Source organism: Copadichromis virginalis, linkage group LG12 (genome assembly GCF_057382275.1).
Source record: "Copadichromis virginalis isolate Kocher_CV1m ecotype Utaka linkage group LG12, C_Virginalis_male_GT1.1, whole genome shotgun sequence".
In the NCBI taxonomy this organism is placed as follows: domain Eukaryota; kingdom Metazoa; phylum Chordata; class Actinopteri; order Cichliformes; family Cichlidae; genus Copadichromis; species Copadichromis virginalis.
The window spans coordinates 10,247,620-10,270,537 of record NC_140629.1 but is presented as its reverse complement, the minus strand read 5'-3'; the positions used below and the strand labels follow the sequence as shown (position 1 = coordinate 10,270,537).

The following is a 22,918-nucleotide window of genomic DNA, read 5'->3' as shown; positions in this document are numbered from 1 at the left end:
AGATACAAGTGAAAGTATCCTGTGTAAGTAACAATGCTGAAGTGAAGGTAAGTAAAAACCATACATAAAAAGTATACTTGATTGAACAAACAGAGAAAAGTAATTTTAAAATACGTTTATTGTCATGTCATTCAGGCAGTGATGAAGTCAAGTAAGAGTTTTATGCACTACACTGGTTTTCTATCAAAAGCAGCTGATTCATTCACAATAGAAAATGCACTTTTTGTACTTTAAAACTGCTCTACAAATGCATAAATATTTTCCTATTGTACCTGTTTGTTGACACAACCAACTTTAAATCTGTATTACGGTATATACAGTGAGCTACTTCAGCAGAGACCTTCCCAGCAGGAGTTTCCGGGCACCTGTAGATACAGGGAAAGGCAAGGAGAAAAAAAAAGAGAGAGGGAGTAGTGAAACACACACATCACAGTGTTTGTATTTATCGTAATCTCTACTCTGTGGTAATGATCATGAATTTTAAAATCTGGTTCTTTTGATTATTTAAGAAAAACAACTGAACAATTCTTTCTTTTTTTTTTTTTTTTCTTTTTTTTTTTTTTTTTTTCTTTACAATTAATCATGAGACAGGTATGTTTATAAATAAGATTATATTAGGCCAATTTTCTTATACATATTTTTGACCAGGGGAAAGGGAAAATGCTTATGAACTTGTAAAGTAAAAACATGCTGCATTTAGGATTAACCTGTTTGGTTTTATTAATTTAAAACAGAAGAAGCTGGAGTGCAGATACACTGCAATGCAAGTCGGTAGAGATGCAGGTATACGGTCTACCTGGGTCCCACAGGCTATCACCTAAAAAGACTAAACACATTAAATTGCTGCACATTTTGTTGAATAACATTTTAAGATTTTTTTTTTAAATAAAATATATATTTTATTTTTATTAAAATTTAAAGAGTCAAATGGAAGTCTTTTTTTTTTTTTTTTTTTTTTTTTTAATGGTCCATTTGATTAAACTTTTATTGTTTATTTTATTTTCACTTACTGAATACGGGACAGACTTGACTGGGGGAAAGAAGGGGAGAAAGAAAGAGGGAAAGAGAAACAGCTGAGAAGAGGGACGGGGGAGAAGGGCAAAAGACAAAAACCAACAGAACGGGCAGAGAAAAAAAAATGCATATATCAATCACCTGGATCACCTGCTGAGAAAGAAAAAAGAAAGCAAGCAGAAGAGAACAAGAGTAATAGAATAAACAACATCACAATGATATATGGGAATATGACAGTAAATACTAAATGTTAAACATTATTGTGCAGCACATAAGATCAACAGAACACAGTGTGCTTTGAGGTAGGAGCCAAAAAGGGTGTAGTTTGTGGGTGTGATCACCCGTGTGTACACCTGTGAGCATGGACGCGCTTGTTTTTTGTTTTTTTAAAAGGTTCCTTCATGTAATAATCTGCTAGAGGGTGTGGGGGGGGGGGGGCAACAGCCCCGTCCTCCAGGGCTTGAAGCAGGTGTGGAGGAGATCAAAACTCCAGACATCCAGAGGCCCCCAGAACACAAGAGACCAAGGAAGACCAACAGAGGGGCAGCTGCGCCACTGTCCCGGAAAGAGCTGAGGAGAGTCCCAGATGAGGGCTCACTCAGCAGCCGCGGAGCAGAAGCCAGGGGGAGTTGCAGTGACGCGCCCGTGAGCTCCGCCGGCAGCCAGCTGCGCCTGAGTGACCGAGCCCCAGGCCGAGAGGCCGGGGGCACCCCACCTCCGAAGTGGCCCGAGCGAGCCCCAGGCTCCAGGCCCCGATAAGCGGCCGCCAAGGAGTGAGCCGGTGTGTACCTGAACAATTCTTTCACAATAGAACTGCTAACAGAAACATTGTGTGTAGTATTTGGAATTTTGATAAGATGACTTTTCTGTCATTAAAAGCTGAATGAGTTGCAGATTTGAAACACTCCAACATTTCAGGCTAATGTCATATGACATTTTGCCAACTAATCAGTGGCAATTACATCATCCTGTTGCTTTCCTTTTTATTTAACGATACCTGCTGTGTACTACAATGCTCTTCAGAGCTCTCTTGCTTTTCCTTTAGGAGTTTCTTCTTTTTCTGGGAGTCAGTCAGTGTAATCCTGTTCTGTTTGATCTCCTAGCAGGATAGATAGAATGCATCGCCCTCCTCCCTCAGCTCCGGAGAGTCTGTGGGATGAACGGAAAATAGAAAGGCAAGTTATCAGTTAACTTGTGAGGTCTAAATCTGTGGCAGGGGTGTGGTCTCTGGCTCCGCTGCAGCGGAGCGGTGTTGCAGTGGAGCCAAGGTGCTCTGCCAGGAAGGCTGATTGGGCAGGTGCTAACGACGTCTTCTTCCTTTTCCTGATTCCAGGGACCTGAGACGAGAGAGTGTGAAGTATGGAGTCAGCTGCAAGCTGAGTGTCAGGAAAAGATCATGGTGCCAAACCACAAAGGAACATTTTTGTGGTCACCTGAATGCTGTGTGGGGTCCAGATCTTTCACAGTGAGTCCAGCAATGGGAAATAGTCCATCTTGAAATAAACTTTGATTTTTGTACTGTAGCTGTCTTCATCTTCCAAAAATCTTAAAGGGATACAATGTGGATAACAAGATGTCCATTGTAGTCAAATGTTGGTGAGGGGTTTAACCCTCCTGCCATCCTTTAAAAAACTCACACCCATCACCCTAGGGACCATTCTCAGCCACGCCATAAAAAGACCATATATCCATATTTTATTCCACTTTAAATTAGCCAACCTTGTAAAACTACTTCTCCCTGAAATATTCATGTAAAGTTTTAATTATATTTTCGTTGTTTTAACCCTTCAAATCCCAGTGTTATTACATGAGCGCCCTGTGTTATAAGCCCCAAAAACCAAAAAACGAAACTAAATATTTCCACAAAAAACCAGTTGAAGTAATATGTGATTGTCATTATAAGTAGGCCTTTAGATGGACCAAAGATTGGCACCAACATACATTTTGACCTGCCATTATTTTTTTTGCATTTTTTTTGCAATTTAAAAATTAAAACTTCAAGGCCTTGAGTCTTCATTGACATCCAAGAAAAGAAGAAAAAATAAAATCATATGATGATAATTTGGGGTTGAAAAATAGCGTTTATAATGAAAGTCAATGGGCAGAAAATGGTCCCCAGGGTGATGGGTGTGGGGATTTCTGCTGCTCAGCCATTTTAGGCTGATTTAAGGAATTCACACTGGAATATTAACATTGACAGGTAAAAACTATCCTGTGGCAAGTTTGGTTATATTCCACTGAACACAGTGGAAATGGCAGCCATTTAACACATAGCAGTGGCACAAAAAGGTCCCAAGAAGGCAGGAAGGTTAAGAGCATCCTCTCACACATCAAGTTTTGTGCTTTGGTCTCTTTTTTGCCTCCTTGATCTGTGGAAGACCCATACTTTGCATCCTTTGAGGGCAGCTGAGAGCTCACATCTTATGTCTTATCTGTCAGTTCAGAATTTGATGTTGATTAATGTCTCAGAGGAGTGCTGCAGTAGTCCACAAAACACCCGAGGTCAGGGGACAAAGCCTTTGGATCAAAGGGATTTTTTAATGGGGTCACATAACAGTCATCAAGACTGGATTCATGCAGTTTCCTTTTATTTGTGCTGTTGTTGATAAATGGCTTAGAACCCCCTGATGATCCTCCAATCGCCTGAGCCAAGGTGTGAAAATGGGTGTGGGTCCCAGTCAGCCAGGGTTTCGGGTGAGCTCATTGTGAAACGCCCACTCACATCCTGGGCCATCTGACCTCAGGAATTCACATGATAAGGTGGGGCCAGGTTTCACAATGAGCTCACCTGAAACCCTGGCTGATCATCAGGGGGTCCTTTTGTCCCTCTGTGGGGGGATACTCCCACTGGGTTTAAATCTAGGACTCCCCACCATTTGACCTTAGAACTGAAGAAGCTTCTCGGGTGAGAGGTGAAACGTCTTCAAGCAACTTAAAGAAGTCCAGACGCTTTTCTTTGCAAGCTCCTTTGACTAAGTAGGGAGGAGTTTTTTCCCCTTTTTCTCTTCACACGGAAATGCCCAACTGGACTTGAATGTAAGATGAGCCAGGAGTCAAACCAAGTGCCAAATGCGGGAGAGCCAAGGCTCTTCCCCAACTTTTTAACCAATCACAGTCATGTCTTGTTTGTACCATAATGTAAAAACTTTATTCACCTGGGAGTGGCACCATTTGTCTGTCTGGTCCACTGAACACACGAAGGTCTATGGCGCCATGTTAACTTGAACCTTCAACCATTTCATACATTTTGAAAACTTACTGAAAACGTATAATTTAAGTTTGTTCATCTTCTCTCCAAAAAGAACACCAAAGAAGCATGCGTTATAAATCACATAAACTCCCATCACGTCTATGTTTCCCTATCTGCACTTTTTTCCTGATTGTGGCAAATTATGCTAATTTGTCTTGCTTGGTTCATTTTGATCTTATCATGGACACTTGAGGTTGTTTCTAAAACTAAGACCATCCCTATAACCTCCCATGTTAAAATAACCCAGTTGGTACAAAAACAGGTTGGGCATTATTGGACATTTTGCAGTTTTCATAATTGTATCAAAGGGACATAGTTATGTTACCTGTTCCTGTACATTTTATGGATACAGATTGCTAACCGAGCATGCAAGGCTACCACGGCCTGGATGACTGAGAACCTAAATAGATAAACATGCTAGTGTTATCTGACCACTCTCTACTCCAAAGTTACTCCTCATTCAACATGGGCCGCCAATATGCTAATGCTAAAGTTTCAAAATGATCAGTCTAGAAATCAGTGGGTGAACTAACAGTGTGTTTGTGCATCTTTTATATACAGTCTATATTTGCAACATGTATTTAGGACAAGTATTGCTATAGAGCTGTCTCATAATGTCTAATAAGACAAAGCAACTAAGATGGATTGGTTTTGGTCCAAATCTTTCTGCAAATGCAGCTCATCCTGTGCTTTAACTTTGTAATCATTGAACACAGTCCCTGGCCTGAATTTGTTCCCTCAGCTTGTTTAACAAACAGATGTTGTGCTCTCATCAGTCCATCTTGTTAGCACATTACAAAACCAACCCCCACAGGTCTGGCCCGGATCTGGTATCAAGTCAGCACTGCTAGCTGACTTCTGGCATGATAAGACGTATGTCATCCAGATATGGGCCAGGTCTGGCATAGATGGCACTATGTGATGGCATGCCATATTTGGCTCGATTGTGGTTTGGTTTATGTGGCCCAGATCCACAGAAAACAGGTCTGGTCCCGATCTGGCATCAAGTTGCCACTTCTGACTGACTGGTGTTTTGGCAGAGTGTATGTCAACCAGATGTGTGCCAGGTCTGGCAATGATGCCACTGTTTATGCGTTGGCATGCAATATCTGGCCCGATTATGGTTTGGGTTATGGGGCCCAGGCTCATGGAAAACAGGTCTAGCCCGGATCTGGCATCAAGCTGGCACTTCTGACTGACTGGTGTCATGGCAGGGTGTATGTCAACCAGATGTGGGCCACGTCTGGCAATAATGGCACTATTTATGTTCCTATTTTCCTATTTTAGTTAGAAGACCCAAATGCCATGTTGCAATACTATACTGCTATGGTAGCCAATGTCTCAAATGCAGGTTTGACAGGTTTGTGAGTGTACTTTATCCAAAACCTAGTGAGGGTTTACTCATCTTTGCCAGTGGGAGGCTGTAGCTCAGGTGGTAAAGCAGGTTACAAACGGATCGGAAGGTTAGTGGTTAGATCCCTGCCTCCTCCAGTCTGCATGTCAAGAGTATGAATGTGTATGAATGCCCTCAGTTAAGCGAAATTGTGTGATTGGGTGGCATGTTGTATAGAGCACTTTGAGTAATCTGGGAGATTAGAAAAGCGCCATATAAGAATCAGTCCATTCACTGTCTGAACAGAGTTAATGGCATTGTTACTGTTGCACTGTTTTGCATGTTCTGGCACATGTTGTTATTGCATGGCTTGATTAAGGTATACATTAGGCTGACATCTGGGGCCAGAGGTAAAACTGTTCTGGGCCAGCACAGGGCCAGCAGTGTGTCTACAACTGGCCCGTGGCTGCACACCACCTACAGATGGCCCACATACCGCAAAGATTGACGGCCCTTTGGTGGCTCAGATCAGGTTTGCCAGAGGTAATCCACACATGGGCCAGCACAGGACCACCAGTGTGTATGCAACTGGCCTTGTGCTGGCCCATGTGTGGGCCACTAAAGGGCCGTCATTCTTTGCGGTATGTGGGCCATGTGTACCCATATGGAAAAGAAATAGTAAAAACTTATATGACTTAACTCATGAAAGTGGCCACTTTCATGAGTAAATCATATAAGGCTTACATGATTTACTCATGAAAGTGGCCACTTTCACATTACTTTCATACAGTATATTGTTTTAGTAAGTATCCAAAACATAAAAGTTTCATTATATAATTTTTTAAGGGATCTTATATCTGTTTTTACTCTTGTATGCTTTTCATACAAGTTTCACACAAGACAGATACAAACCTTATAAGATTTATATATATCTTTTCCATATGGGTAAGCACATTGTGTGGGCCTGATCCGGGCCATACCAATTTTGCTATGTGGGCCAGTGAACATGGTGGTGCAGTACATGATAGAACACTTAATTTGACACAATTTCTCTCAAACTTTCTTTGTTCCAGCTAATTAAAAAATATAAGTGATAAGTGCAGCAAACCTATTAGATATTAACCCTTTAAAAGCCGGTGGGAGCGGGCACGCTCTGTTTTGCATAACTATTTTTAAATCTGGGTAGCACTGCAACCACGTAAGCTAGCGCAATAATTTTTTTTGCATATGAAACCAGGAGGAGTGGTACTTACATCTTATGCCACCAGGTTGTCCTAGCTCACAGTTTCCTTCCACATATAGCTTTGCAAAAACTGCATAAAAAGCACTTGCAGCAACAAAAACATAATATTCCAGAAACACTGATCCGATCAGCTGTTTGTAACACATCCTACGTCCATCAGCACGAACTATTGCATGTCTTCCATGTCCTGCCCGAAACTGGAAGTGACGTCATTTTGCGGAAATGTAGTTTTTTACTATCAGGGCCTTATGAGCCTATACGGGTGTTTTTAAAAGTTATGTTTGACTTTATGACTTTCTGTGTCGTTTCTGGGATGCTTAGGACTCAAATTGCACTGCTGGAAATAGTTTATTTTGATGCATATGCTGGGTTTTTTTGCAAATTTGCATTATAATATTTATTTTTGTTTTTCCTGCAGTATATAAAAATTGGTGTATTTCAAAAATAAAACTATGAAGACACTCAAAATAAATTTCCTGTGGTGGGAAACTATTTTGTGCAACTTTTTGTATTTACAGCTTTGAGGGATAAACCTCTTAAATTTGTCTAAATAGAAATATATGTTAAAAAAAACATCATTAAAAAAACTATTTTAATTTTTTTTGTAGTTTATTGCACTTTTTTGCAATTTATGTAATTACTATGCACTTAATGCAGACATATTATTTAAATTTGGGCTATAATGATTGTATTGATGTATATCAACTTGAAATGCTCCCAAAAATGGCTCCACAGCATGTAAAAATATAATATAAGCTCTGGCGAACTTGGTTCTATAGGTCTTAAAGGGTTAAATATGCCACTCCACAACAACACACTCAAAGGATGCCTGAAGCTGAAAGAAGACAGCGATCATAAAAACATCTCAGGAAAAATTGTTGGAGACATCAATCAGGACAAATATCACACCACAGGAGGATGTTGTTAACATGCATTTCTCGCCATGCCAGACTGATAAATCTTCAGCGCAAACGCAAGCATCCTGTGTGGTTCTGCTGCCACAGAGATGCTTTTTAATAAACATCACCTTCATTATCAAAGCTTCCACATGGCCACAGGCATTACATTAATACCTGCCATGTAAGTCAAAAGACAGACACAGTGATCCAGATTGATGCCCGTTGCACTACCGCTATCTATAAATACATTTCTTTATTTCATGCAGTGCCGGTTCACAATTCAGAGATACCTACTTCTTCCTAATCCTACATAATACTCTAAATGATCATCATATTTTAAAGGTCCCATATACTTACCCTTAAAGGGTGATGAGTGGTTTTGCCTTTTTTTTTTTTACTTTGCGATGGTACTCTTCAAGACTCCAGCAACAAGACAAGACAACTTGCCTTTGGGATTACATCAGGAAGGGGATCTCCCAAATCAGACATGTGGCACTGCTCTCATTGGTGACCCCTTGTGATAAGGGAGCAGCCGAAAGTAGCAGGAAACTACTCCCATGTCACTTTTAGCAGTTTAACTGTAAGCTGTATTTAGTTGTTTTCAGGGCTAAAAAGTTGCTCTCAGACAGTTGCTCAAAGCCAGCACAAAAATACATAATAAGAAAGACAAAAAAACATTTAAGGGTGACAGATACGTAAAAAATTAAATTAAAAAAAAGAGCGAAAGAGAGAGAAAGAAAATCTGGAGGTACGCAAATGTGTTTTTGGAGTATTGTAGTGTTTTTCTTGTTTTGTTTGATTGTTTTGTTATTTGTTAGTGGAGTATGACGGATGTAATGAGAAAAGAAGCTCTGGGAATTCAACTTAATTTACATAGTGCCAAATTACAACAACAGTTGCCTCAAGGCGATTTATATTGTAAGTTAAAGACCTTACAACAAAGAAAACAGAGAAAACCCCAGCAATCATATGACCCCCTGTGAGCAAATACTAAATACTTAAATACTCTAGGAGCAACAAGTAACCCAGCTGTCTAAAAGCAAAGTGCTCTAATGGGATGATATGGTACCCATGAGGTCTTTAAGATAATTTGGGGCCAATAGTTGGGCCCTACCAAACAAGAACATCCTAAAAATACCAGAGATCTGTGGGTTGGGCTTGCATTCTGACTCATCTCTTAGAAAGTGTACTGGCAGATAAGACAAACGGACACACAAAAAACCCACCATAAATCACAATCAGCATATATATTATTTTATTAAACACATTAAGGGACCATACACAAGTTTAAATGCCCCTCTTTTCAAGAACTACTGGGGAATTCACAGGATAAATCAGCTGGATCAGCTAAACCAGAAAACACATAAACGTGATTAAATAAAGAAATCATAAAAAATTAAAACACTTCACAACTTAAAACTGAGACAACTGTGATTTCTTTATTACCACAGCACACCAGGTTATACATAATTTGATCTTAATGGCACTACCTTAAGAACATTGCTGCAGTCAACTGAGAGTTTCGACCTCATTACAACATCATGCTAGTTCTTAACCTCATTTACATCCACTTTGTCACTGGCAACCAAAGGTTAGTGTTAGGGGTGAGGGGTAAGCTTTTATCAGAAAAACTGTAATGCCTAAAAGTATGTGACTTCATTTGAAAAGTAACATTGTCTAGCTCACAAAAATATTCCTAATTAGCATGTGGCTAATACTAGTCAACTCACTGATGACCTGGCGGATGTTAAGAGGCTAAACAAGCCTACATGCTGGTTTTAGACAGTCTACCAAACTGAGCTGATAACAGTAGAAGATGGAAGATGCTCAGATTCACTTTAAAAACACCAGGATGTGACGTTAGCCAGGACTTTAATTAGAAGAGAAGCAGGACATTTCTAAGACAGGTGGTGTTGGCTAATTCTTACAGAAGAGGGGGTGAAATGTCAGTACTAAAAACCACTACACTACCTACAAGATTTTGAGTCCTTTTGCTATGGTTTTAGTCTATCTCAAGTCTAACATACAAGGAAGTGGTGAACACCCAGCACTCACAGGGAGAAAATGTCTTGACATCCTACAGGGTTGGAATAGTGCTAACACAATCATGTCATCACTTTTTATCCAATTACATGTCTCCGTATCACATTTAATGATCTGTCACCTCATATGACATTCTTAATGGCGATAATCAGCTAGCTCCCTTTTTGACAGATGGAAATAGCAGCGGATTTTTTGGTGTTCGAAACAGATTAATAAAAAGCTGAGATAGGGAAAAGCATCGTCTTGACATGTGGAAAGTATCTGTGAATTGCAGGTAGAGTTCCTCTGGACCTTTTTCAGTAACCCTGTCCACGTACAGCAAAGCAGCAAAAGAGAGGGAGGGTGATAGACATGCAAAGAAACTGTAAAAAAAAAGAGAAGAAGAGCAGAGAAAAAAAGTTGACAATATTCTGTTAAAATCTCATTAGCCAGAAAATGTTTGCGTTTACCCTAAAAATAAAAATAATAAATAAAACAACCCCAACCCTAGACGAATCGCTGATCTGATGGATGTTAAGGTTTCCACTAGTGGACAACACCTGCTGCATTCCTAACTGGCAGCTGTAATGGGGAGAAACTGTACCTGTAAGATAAACATGGAGACCACTCCTGCCGCTGTGCTTAGGTAGTTTTTGGCAAACCAGTCCTGCAGTTTCCCAACACAACCCTGAAAGGCAACATTTTTATGTTTATCCTTTACTCATACACATTACGATACTAAGCATACATGCAATTATACCTCAAGCACAAGAAGAGAAAAAGGGGAAAAATTCTCCGTATGTTTAAGTGAGGAGTGCATGACAAAGTGTTCATATGAATGTCAGGAGCCGAAGTTTCCCACCAGATCAATGCATTCATTTATGCTGTCAGTGGTTTTATTGTTGAGTCTTACTGGTGTAGGTAGTGCATAACACAAAGTCCAAAATGGAAAACTGTGGCACAACATTGATAACTGATACCACACACATATACTGATATCTATGTAATCATTTATGCTTGATCCTGGATACCATAGCTCCTCAGAGATGCACGATTCCCTGGCATAACTCAGAAACGTGCACCTTAAAACAAATAACCCGCAAGCTACAAGGAAATAGAGTGTCACTAATTTAGATGATTTACACTGAAACCAGTTTATTTCTCTATACAAAAAAATAATTCCCCACAAAGCTAGCACATTTTACTCATCACTGACTGAAGAAATTAAGAACAAGCTTTTCGTTTTTGTTTTTTTTTTGGGGGGGGGGGGTTCCCACATGGTAGCCAGACTGAGAGAGTCAGAGCTCGAGAAGCCAAGCATTTTTTCACCTGAACAAGTAATGTCTTCATGAATTTCTTCACAAATCAATTTTTAACCAACAAGCAGCTCTAAAACAAAGTACACTGTTAGCCTTTGCAGTAATTTCCATAGCTTTGTACTGCAAAATCAACAGTAAAAAACTCTAAAGGATGTTAGCAGTTTAGTACTGTAATTTGCATGTCATTGTGGGAAAATTCCATGAGATTACATTATTTTTATGGTAACTCACTGTACTCATGGAAACAGCTGTAAAATACAGCAAATGTATTAATTGGTGATGTTACTGAGATTATACTATTACACCATCTGGATTTCTGGTGTTTTTTACTGTAGATCTAAGAGTAATTACTTAAATCCTCATTCCGAGTGTATTACCATAAAATGCAATTCATTGTGAGAGTATTATGACATGTAAACTACAATATGCAGCATCCTTTTTAACTTAAGGACTAAGTTGCAGCTACACTAAAATGGAATTTCTTGAATTGAACCTCATATATTAATACATTTATTTGTTTATTCAAACAATGTGAAACATAATTACAGTCCACTTTGTATCAAACAACCAGTCTCACCCTTACAAAAAAAGAATATCAAGTATATTATAAGTAAACTTGAAAACAAGGAAGTATACTTTTAGTTCACTTTCTATGTACTTTTATAGATTTTAGACCACATTACATTTAAGCATACTTTAAGTCCAGTTCGAAGTATACAGAAAAGTATAAAAAAAATTGTCTATACTTGTAGTATAGTAGTGCTTGTAGTATACTATGTACGGTAGTATGTAGAGTATTTGAAGTATACCTGAAGTATACTAAGAAGTACAATGAAATACCCAGCTGTCATGATTCGACTGTGTGGCAGGCAGGAGAGGACCCAAACGCAAACTCACGGAGACAAAACGTAAACTCAAAAACACAGCTTTAATGCTGGCAAAGGGTGAAACACAAAAACAGTACTAAACTAAACTGGGAAAGCTAAACATAAAGTATACCAGGAACCATGGGGAGACTCACACACAGCATGAGGAAGACTACGACACTGACAAAGAGAAACACAGGGTTTAAATACACAGAGGGATAACGAGGGAATGAGACACAGAAGGAGGGCACAGCTGGGAGAAATCAGGACTGACGAGACAAGCAAAGCTAGAAACACTCACATGAGGCATGGACCTTCAAAGTAAAACAGGAAACACACTGACTGAATTCTAAAACACGCAAACTTAACAGCAACTGGGGAGACAGAACATAGGAACCTGAAACGTGGTACAAAACATCACAGTGGACATAACATGGAACACAGGGAAGCCATATAACAAAGCCAAAGAGCTAAACCTAAGATAACCATAAATATCTGAGATCCAGGGAAACAAGAAACAGTACATCAAAGGACTCAAAACATAAACCATGATATAAAAGCACAGGATCTCTTCCAAATAAAATAGGAAACATAATGAGACGCAGACATGATAACCGGAACTTGACAATGTAAGACACAGACATGAAACACATGAAGAGCAGGGGAGACTTAACATGGGTTGGAAACACAAGGGGGAACTAATAAGCAAATGAACATAGGAGGCCTAATGAGCTTAACATACTATACACATTAAGATGAACTAAAACTCAAAACACTGGGTCCTAAGACCCAGGATCGTGACACCAGCATGCATTGTAGTGCTTTAACTGTAAAATTAAAACAACTATGAAACAAATAATTGATGTTTTAAACAAGAATTTGTCTTTTACCTTTTGAACAAAGTGGAATGAAAATAATTGTTTAAACCGTGAGTGAAAAGGGTTAATGGTTAATAAACCTCAACTCTAAAATCATTTTCTCACCTGTTTACAATATAATTCTGGTACTTGAACTATGAGTGCAGTTCTCTGCAAAGGAAGCCTTCTGATAGTTGGAACTATCATCTGACTGTCTGGGGAATTGATTGATTTGTTACATGTGAAAAATATGTTTCACCTCCATCGTCCCGATACCCAAAAACTCCAACCCATCTAGCCTCAATGACTACCGCCCAGTAGCACTCACCCCCATCATCACTAAGTGCTTAGAGCAGCTGGTCCTAGCACACTTCAAATCCTTTCTCCCCCCCACCCTGGACCCCCACCAATTTGCATACCGCCAGAACAGGAGCACAGAGGATGCAGTCTCCATCGCACTGCACTCTGTCCTCTCACACCTGGACAACAACAACACCTACGCCAGAATGCTGTTTATAGACTTCAGTTCAGCGTTCAATACAATCCACCCCTCACAACTCATCAGGAAACTGACAGACCTGGGCATCAGTTCCCTCATCTGCAAATGACTTCCTGACCAACCGCCCCCAACATGTCCGGCTGGATAACCACTGCTCATCTAAAATCACAATGAACACCGGTGTACCACAAGGCTGTGTGATGAGCCCTTTCCTCTACTCCCTCTTCACCCACTACTGCAGACCTGCTGATGGTTCCTACACCATCATTAAGTTTGCAGATGACACCACGGTGATTGGCCTCATCAGTGACAACGATGAGGCCGCCTACAGGGAGGAGGTGGATCGTCTGGCTGAGTGGTGCGACACAAACAACCTGCTGCTTAACACCGAGAAGACCAAGGAGCTCATCGTGGACTACAGGAGGAATGCTGACCCACATCCACCCATCCACATTAACCCTTTAAGACCTACCATAGAACCAAGTCCGCCAGAGCTTATATTATATTTTTACATGCTGTGGAGCCATTTTTGGGAGCATTTCAAGTTGCTATACATCAATACAACCATTATAGCCCAGATTTTAATAATATGTATTCATTAAGTGCATAGTAATTACATAAATTGCAAAAAAGTGCAATAAACTACAAAAAAATTGAAAATCGTTTTTGATTTTTTAACATATATTTGTAGTTAGAGAAATTTAAGAGTCTTATCCCTCAAAACTGTAAATACAAAAAAGTTGCACAAAATAGTTTCCCACCACAGGAAATTTATTTTGAGTGTCTTCATAGTTTTATTTTTGAAATACACCAATTTTTATACACTGCAGGAAAAATGAAAATAAATATTATACTGCAAATTTGCAAAAAAGCAGCATATGCATCAAAATAAACTATTTCCAGCAGTGCAATATGAGTCCTAAGAATCCCAGAAACGACACAGAAAGTCATAAAGTCAAAGATAACTTTTAAAAAGAGCAGTATAGGCCCTGAGGCCCTGATCGCAAAAAAGACTACATTTCCGCGAAAATGACGTCACTTCCGGTTTCGGGCAGGTAATGGCGGAAATGCAAAAGTTCGGGCGGATGTCAATTCCAACGTAGGAAGTGTTTTGAACAGCTGATCAGATCGGTAAAGCGTGTTTCTGGAATATTATGTTTTTGTTCCTGCAAGCGCTTTTTATGCAGTTTTTGCAAAGCTTTATGTGGAAGGAAACCGTGACCTAGGACAAGCTGATGGCATCAGATGTAAGTACAACTCCTCCGGTTTCATATGCAAAAAAAATTTTTGCGCTAGCTTACGTGGTTGCAGTGCTACTGGGATTTAAAAATAGTTACGCATAACAGAGCATTCCCGCTCCGATCGGCTCTAAAGGGTTAAGGGGACGGCTGTGGAGCGTGTGAGCAGCTTCAAGTTCCTGGGAGTCCACATCTCCGAGGATCTCATCTGGACGACCAACTGCTCCAAGCTGGTCAAGAAGGCTCACCAGCGCCTCTTCTTCTTGAGGACTCTGAGGAAGAACCACCTGTCCTCAGACATCCTGGTGAACTTCTATCGCTGCACCATCGAGAGCATCCTGACCAACTGTATAACAGTCTGGTACGGGAACTGCTCTGCCTCGCGCCGGAAGGCGTTGCAGAGGGTCGTGAAAACTGCCCAGCGCATCGCCGGAGCACCACTTCCTGCCATAAAAGACATCTACAGGAAGCGGTGTCTGAAAAGGGCTGGGAAAATCATCAAAGACCCCAGTCACCCATCACATGGACTCTTCACCCTCCTGCCCTCTGGGAGGCGCTACAGGAGCCTCCGGACTAAGATCACCATTTCTGTAATATACTTACATATCTATATTATTGCTAATATATATTGTAATATATCTATATCATGGCTAAAGCGCTTCTGGATGGATGCAAACTGCATTTCGTTGCCCTGTACCTGTGCATGTGCAATGACAATAAAGTTGAATTCTATTCTATTCTATTCTAATTACTATGTTTCAATCAGAAGTAAGCCAAATATGAACTAAAAAGTAAATTAACAGTATACTTGGAAGTTTAGTATTGTGTTAGAGTACAGTATATTTTAAGTATACTCTTATAGACTGGAAAGGACATTATGCTAGTACATTTATAGTGAACAAAAAGTACATCTAAAAGCTAATTTCAAGTATACTTCTATATACCGGTACTAAAACGGGGGCCAATATAGTCCCAAGAAGCATTAGTAGTATACTTACTAGGTAACGTATACTTTTCCTTTCTATATGTTACATTTAGAGTAATGTTTAAAAGTTACTTCATTTAGCAGGGTGTAGCTTTTTTCTCTTCTTATTCTTTCTTATACTGGAACTTCATTTTTTTCTGCACAAGGTGGTACTTTTAAGACACCTCTGCCTAGCTACAGTGAACTAACCAAAAGTTCACTGAAAAGAATATGCTGTGGTCGTCATTTTACACAAGTTCAGGTGTCACATCCACAAACCTACACCATTAACCAGCATCAGTCCTACAACTTCACTCTTAAATTTAATAAATGCTGGGACAAGCAGAAACTGTATTTTTAGCGGTGCATTTTGTGGCAGGCCAGACTGCTATTAAATGCACTCTCCTATAGAAATAATTCCTTTGTAGCACCACTTTGTCTTGGTTCAGAAGAGATGTCCTGGATATACATGATAATGTAACACGGGTGTTTTTGTTTGTTCATGTTTAGCGCGTTGGGTTGTGTTTTTAAAGCGACTGTTACATTTTTAAGGCGTTTTATGCGACAGGTGTGTGAAGCACTTGTTACACATCTCAATGGGAGAGCCATAGCCGACAACACACCTTTACCTGACGTACAATGTGATGTATGGCGCACACGTCGGGTATTCACTTTCAAAACAACAATGGCGGATAGAAGATAGTGATCGAGGCGGTTAATGCTCCTTTCGCCGGTTGCCAACCATCATTAAATAACAACAAGAAGAAAATATTGATCTGCTTTTCTTAGTTGTACCCGTTTAAGACGCGATTCAGACTCAAACAAAGCTGCAAAGCAGGAGAACAACATGTCCATCAACTATTCTGTGCCACAGTCCCAGTTTGCTGCAGCACAGATTGATGATGAGATGGTGGAAGAACAACAGAGACAATTTACGGACCGTTAAGATGTGCAACTTAGAAGTAGTCAGAGGTAACTGGATGGAGTTCAGTCAGGTTAAATGCACGGTTGATTGGATTATATCTGAAGATTTTATACTATTTGTGACAACTCTGCTAGACTCCAAATTTCTCATCCAATTAATGCGGGAGTATCTCAAAAGTAAATGAAACATCTAAACTTAACACTTTTCCCCTAAAACTGACTGACATGGGACACATTAAAGTTGAATTGGAACCAGCTAATCAGTCTGAAGGTAAGTGTTTTTTCACTTATTCGAGAGAAGTCAGAAATGTGTTCTTATTACTGTTTGTTTTGACTTTTCCGCTACAGTGCCAGGTTATTTTCAATCAAATGCTAAGACAAAATTTCAATATCTATGAATGTGGAGACTCAAAAGACTAGTTAGTAATAGTTGCCGATGAATTTATGAGACTTGATAGAAACATGGACGTTTGCAACAGGTGAATCGGCGAACTAATGGGGTTGCGCCCAAATGCTTAAAGCTGGTAAATGGTCAGTGTTTTCAGGTGTGCTTGTACTACCTGTACGGTGCGGGGTGCTAACTAAGTCAGGCTAAAGTCAGTCAATCGTCGAGCTCGAATATCTTTTCATTTTTGTGCACTGCTCACTTGTCTTTACTGTGCTTTTTGTCGGCACAGATTTTGTGTTCATTGAAGCCTTTTGTGAATAATTTTGATAATTTAAAAACTGGGAATTGATTCCTATACTCTTATTTTGTTTTTGGGGTTGTTGTTTTTTTTGCATTGCATATGTCATTTTGGATAGGTAATTTGTCATTGAAGTTTTTGCAACTAAGTTTACTTGTAAATTTTGTGGCTTCCATGCACGGAAATTTATATTGTTCAGTTTGCATGTTAAAAGCCACAAACATGTAGCTAACTATAGGTTTTCCTGTGGAACTGAGAACTGTCCTGCCAGCTTCAGAACATTTCACTGATTACCTCAGCTGTCAAGTTCCTGGATGTGGGTATGCTGCACAAAACTTCACAGGTCTTTGTGCCCATCTCAGATTTCACATCAATGAAGTATTATGTCCATTTGAAGGCTGCTCTAAATACTTCAGTGTCCGAACATCATTTTCCAGCCATATTTCTCGAAAACATAAGCAGACAGTTCAGCAGTCAAGCCAACAAGAAACTGGTGAAATCATTCAAGAACTTTCACAGAATAATCTCTTAACACTGTACAAAAGGTGTGTTGAAATCTGACAAAAGAAGGAAGACATTTTTCAAAGAAAATTTCAGTTATGTGGAACCCACTCAAATTTTTTTAGGATCTGACAGTACAGGCAAACAGCGTTATTTTCAGTATGTGCCAATTAAAGAAACACTGAAGTCTCTCTTGAGACAACCCACAATACGAGAACAGTACAAACAGTCAAAACTGCGCCGATCACCAGACATGGTTTTAGAGGATGTCTCAGACAGTCAAAATGTCAAGGATAATGCACTTTTACAGCACTATCCATCATTTCTTTCACTCATTCTCTACCAAGATGCATTTGAAGTGGTTAATCCATTAGGGTCTGGCAAAAAGAAACATAAAATCCTGGCAGTGTAAAGGACTCTAGGTGAGATCTTACTACACAACCAGTCCTCTGTTGATGCAATGCAACTTGTTCTGCTTTGCAGGGACACTGACTTCAAAACTTTTGGCCATAACAAAGTTTTGAAGTCTTATTGCAGACCTTAAAGATATGGAAGAGACAGGGGTTCTGGTAGAGGATGGAACCATAATGAAGATAGCTTTGATAGCCATCTTAGGAGACAATCTGGGCTCCCACTGCATAGGTGGTTTCACTGAGAATTTCAGCTGCAGCAAACATTTTTGCAGATACTGCTTAATTGACAGGGAAAGTTTTATCAGTGATCTACTATCACTTGGACAAAAAAGAATAGCTGATAAGTATAAGGACAGTGTTGAGGTCCTCTCTACAAGTGTCCACTTGGTTGTGAATGGCATTAAATTTGACTCCATGTTTAATTCACTGAAGTATTCCCATGTGTGCTCTGGGTTACCTCCATGTTTGTGCCATTATTTATTTGAAGGAGTGGTTTCCAGTCACTTGTCACTATATATTGATACCCTTGTGCAAGTGGAAGGGCATTTCACATACAACCAGATAAACAGAGCAATTGTACAGTTCAAACACGTAGGAAGTGATGCTTTAAGTAAGCCATGTGAGGTGAAAACAGGGCAGAGGCTGGGGGGTTCAGCAGCACAGAACTGGTGTCTTCTACGACTTCTGCCTCTGTACATTGGTGAAAAGATAAAACGTCCTGTGGATAGTGAGGTTTGGCAGTTATGCCTTAAACTTAGAGACATTGTTGATCTTGTATGTGCCCCCAAAATAAGTCACAATGACATTTGCCCTGCTGCATCAGCTGAAACATCAAGCCATCCACCTCACCCCTCCTCCTCCACGTCCACCACTATGTACAACCATTACTCCAGCTCTTGGGTCTCACACTTACAGATTCCTTGGGAATGATTTCCACTCCAACTGTTGCATGAAATCACAAGAGGAGACAGAGGTCATCCAGAGGACAGGAGAAGTATGGTTAGAATTGTTGTGGAGGCCATGCAAGTTCACTGCAGAAACCCTAAATGTGCATCTTGTGAAGAAGTTGCTAAAATCATTGTAAACAGATACCCTCAAACATTTGCAGATTTTACTGAAAAGGGAGAAAGACTGGGTTGTGGACATTATTCACTACTAAGAAGCATCAAATCTAGAGTTGAACATGTTAATCAAGATAATGCAACACATAGACTTCGTCAAACAAAGAGAACCAGGAATGAGGAAGATTGCAGTCCCAACAGTAATGCAACCCCACCTAAAAAAGTGAGATGCCTTGTTGATAGCTATGGTTTTATTAATTGGCAGCCAGTTGAACTTCCTGAGGGGGAAACGCCAGCTTCTTTAGAGGAAAAGAAACACATCTTGTTTACAATTTTTAATTCACAAGGCCCTGGAGCTGTGGAGAGACCTGATGTGGATGACTTCATGTGCCTCACATATATTTCAGCTTATCAACAGTTGTCTCTCACCTTCAGTAGCTGAAATTCAGGAGCAGTGGCTATTCTTGTTTACTGGGAAAGGTCTTTCGAACCACTTTTACAAACTCACAGGCATCGATATCAGTGAGCGCTTAGGTCAGGCCCTCATAACCAAAGGCAGAAGGATTATTAACTATTTCTCCAGCCAGAAGCTCAAATAGACACTTGGTATAAGGACACTCATCCAGCAGATAGAAAGTGAGGGAGTTTTGACCAACAACAAGGTTGGCATAGCAGCCATACTTCTCATGGTGAAGTATGACAAGGAAGACGAAGACTCCCTCTTTGTCTTAGCAGATGTAAACTTTTTTCATACAGCTCTAGGTTTAATGCTGTTGCTTGCTGTCCTGTTTTTTTTTTTTTTTTGTTACATAAAATGTCCTGGTCCTTTTTCTGGCAGGAAACTACCAGGATGTCTCTTGAATCAGAGAGCAACCTGCCAATCACCCCTAAGTCATTTTTTAAATAGAACTGATTAGACCATATTACAAATTCTGTTTGGCACAGAAGCTTTTCATGGACACAGGTATCCAGTCTCTGTTTTGTTAGCTCAAATTTCTGTAATTTCCTTTATAAACCAAGGTTGTTGGACATGTGTCTCAGTGAATCCAGCTAAGTAACAATATCAAATTTCACATTACATATTACTGATCAACATGGTAGTCTAGCTACATTAACAGCAGAAATACTGAAGTCAATACTGTAAAGTTCAACAGCAGCACAAACTATAAACTCCAAAATAATCATACAGTTGATTCATCTCCGGTAATTTAATTGGGCTGAGTCTTTGTTAGGTGTGTTTAATGTGCAGAATAATTCCCAATTATGTGCAATTATAATATGTTAAAACGGACTTATGTACATAAGGTCACTGATAATTAACTGTACGTAGCTATTTGCTTTACGACTATCTAGACAGTGTGAAGAAGTGAAGTATTGAAATTATTTTATGTTGCATAATGACAATGTTGCCCCTATGCATTTAAGGACAAAATTTAATGACTGCCACCTGCTGGATGGTGAGTGCAGAGGGGCGTGTAATTGTTGAGCTTGACAGAGAGAACACCTTTGCTGATGCGATGTCAGTCTTCTTTGGTTCATTCTATGTATTGAACCTGGAATACCAGGAGTCAGTGTGTGCAACATTGGAACTAATTCAGAGGTATGTTTGAACAGTTAGCTAATAGTGATAGATGATGAGTAAATTATCCCTAAGTAACTCAACTTATTTCAAATCTCAACTTACTGTATGTTGCTATTTATTATGGCATGTTTTAAGGTTTTTTTGTAAGGATAAATCCTGAAGAGGGAACAAAATGTACCTCCAAGGTTGGGACAAGCAGAAAGACTGGGACCACTGTGAAGCGAAAGGTTGTTCACATTAACCCTCATGTCACAACTTTCCTCCAGCGGCTTACTGAATTTGAGTGGAAAACTTCAAATTAGATAACTGTTGTTGCCATTTATAGTGAATTTCTTATATAATTTAAGTGAACAATGTGTTGTTACCTGTGTCTCCACAGACGATCCATGGCCCATGCTTTCTGGACATTTACACGAGTCGAACAACAATGAAGACAAGCTCTCTCGCCATCTTGCAAGAAGCTGTCTCTGTCCAATAGGTTTTTTTTCCCTTCTTTTACCCGTTTGTTAAAAATTATTTCAGCTACTTACACTTTAATTGTCACATGTATTGGCTCACCCTACAAATCAATGAACTCAGTCCACAAAGCAAGGTCAAGGTTCAGTGCAGGTCAGTCAAGTTCCTTCACACCACACACGCTCATCCATGTCCTTGTTGACCCTGCTTTGTGCATTGATTTGGTGGTGTGAGCCAGTATTTTGGACAGTGTATATAAAGGCAGAAGTGTGGGGCTTGATATTATATTCATTACAATTTAGTTTATTTGTATGGTGCCAACTTCACATTGTAGGTTTAAGACCCTACAAAATATAACTAAGAAAACCCAACACTTGAACATATGTTGTCTGCCATGATATGGATATGACATAATATCGTTATTGTTTGTATTTTAACTCAAAAGTACAGTTTTTAAATTTAAAGCTGCTGAAACAAGAAAATAATAAAAAAAAATCTATCTGATCGAGAAATCACTCATCTTTGGAAAAGAGAGTTTATTACAGAGAAATGGCTCTTTCCAAAATAAAAGCTATACTATACGCTTCTTCTGGGCTATATTCTCTGCAGCATATTAAACATATCAGGTCCCCATAAGGAGAATCATGTGCTAACGGCTGTCTAAATTACTCGGATAAAGTTTGTAGCATGCGTGCGTGTTGTTTTTGTCTGCTTCCTGTCTTTGCACTAGGATGATGTTGGCGTAAATGTGCAATCATACTCGTTGTGTTCCCACTAATGCTGTCAGCGTTAATCTCGTTAAAATGAATGATCGATCTGAATGAGGGTGGGGGAGGTTCAATTTCGGGTAGCGTTGAGGCAATTGCCATGTTGCAACGAGCTTCTGTCTCGCTAGCTTGCCCCCCCCCCCCCCCGACACACACACACACACACACACACACACACACAAGAGCACGCTCCGCTCAGTGGATCTGCGCTCGACAGTGCAGCCTAGGCAGAGTAGTGGAACTCAGATCCACCGAGCTCTCAACACAGACAGCATCGTCAGAAGAAAAGTTGATAAAATAAATTTAAAAATTTGTATTGTTCGATACATATGCGTACCGAACCGAAAGCACTGCATCGAACGGTTCAATACCGATACAAGTATTGTTTCACCCCTAATATATATATATATATATATATATATATATATATATATATATATATATATATATATATATATATATATATATATATATGAACAGGCACATGGGTCAATACATGAGCGAGACACAGAAAGGAATTGGCAAAAATACCAGAGGCGCAAAACACCAGCTACTGGTAGACAGAACAGTCAGCCGAGACTGCAAGACCAGACTGACCAACCTGTGCACTGCCTGGATTGATTACAAGAAGGCCTATGACTCAATGCCCCACAGCTGGATACTGGAATGCCTAGAATTGTACAAGATCAATGGGACCCTAAGAGCCTTCATCAGGAACTCAATGGGGATTGTCGAGGAGGGAAATTATTTTACTGCTATTGTTAAATAATTGTCATTGCATTAATAATATAATCTGCAGCATGGATATTGCATTCCAAGGTTTAAACAGTGTCTCTTTCAGAAAGACTGAGTTGCAGGCTGACAGGAAGTTGTATGCGGAAGTGAAAGCAGGAAGTTATTTTGAGCCGCAGGCTAAGACGAGGCTTTAACAATGTAACAGATAGCTTTAAGAAGGCCTTAAGCAGCTATGACTATTTTATACACAATGCATATCTGTGCTTATTAAAGAGTTGGAGCTCGGTCA

At 39.8% G+C, this 22,918-nt stretch overlaps 1 protein-coding gene and 1 pseudogene across 8 annotated transcripts in view; one reads left to right on the top strand and one right to left on the bottom strand.

Moving 5' to 3' along the window:
- Nucleotides 1-130: 130 nt before the first annotated feature.
- LOC146696533 (leukocyte surface antigen CD53-like) overlaps nucleotides 131-22,918 on the bottom strand; it is a 41,851-nt gene continuing 19,063 nt past the window's right edge. For 5 of the 8 annotated variants that reach the window (XM_085474649.1, XM_085474654.1, XM_085474653.1 and 2 more), the window contains 2 exons: nucleotides 10,366-10,449; nucleotides 8,978-10,144 (listed from right to left, as the gene is read on the bottom strand). In XM_085474649.1, coding sequence (XP_085330775.1) covers nucleotides 10,079-10,144; nucleotides 10,366-10,449 — 150 coding nt within the window. In that variant the 3' untranslated portion in view covers nucleotides 8,978-10,078. Of the gene's footprint in view, nucleotides 518-1,579; nucleotides 2,164-8,977; nucleotides 10,145-10,365; nucleotides 10,450-22,918 lie in introns of those variants that run through there. The other 3 variants (XR_014923263.1, XR_014923262.1, XM_085474652.1) reach the window with 3 other exon arrangements.
- LOC146696535 (uncharacterized) lies at nucleotides 18,828-20,973 on the top strand (annotated as a pseudogene).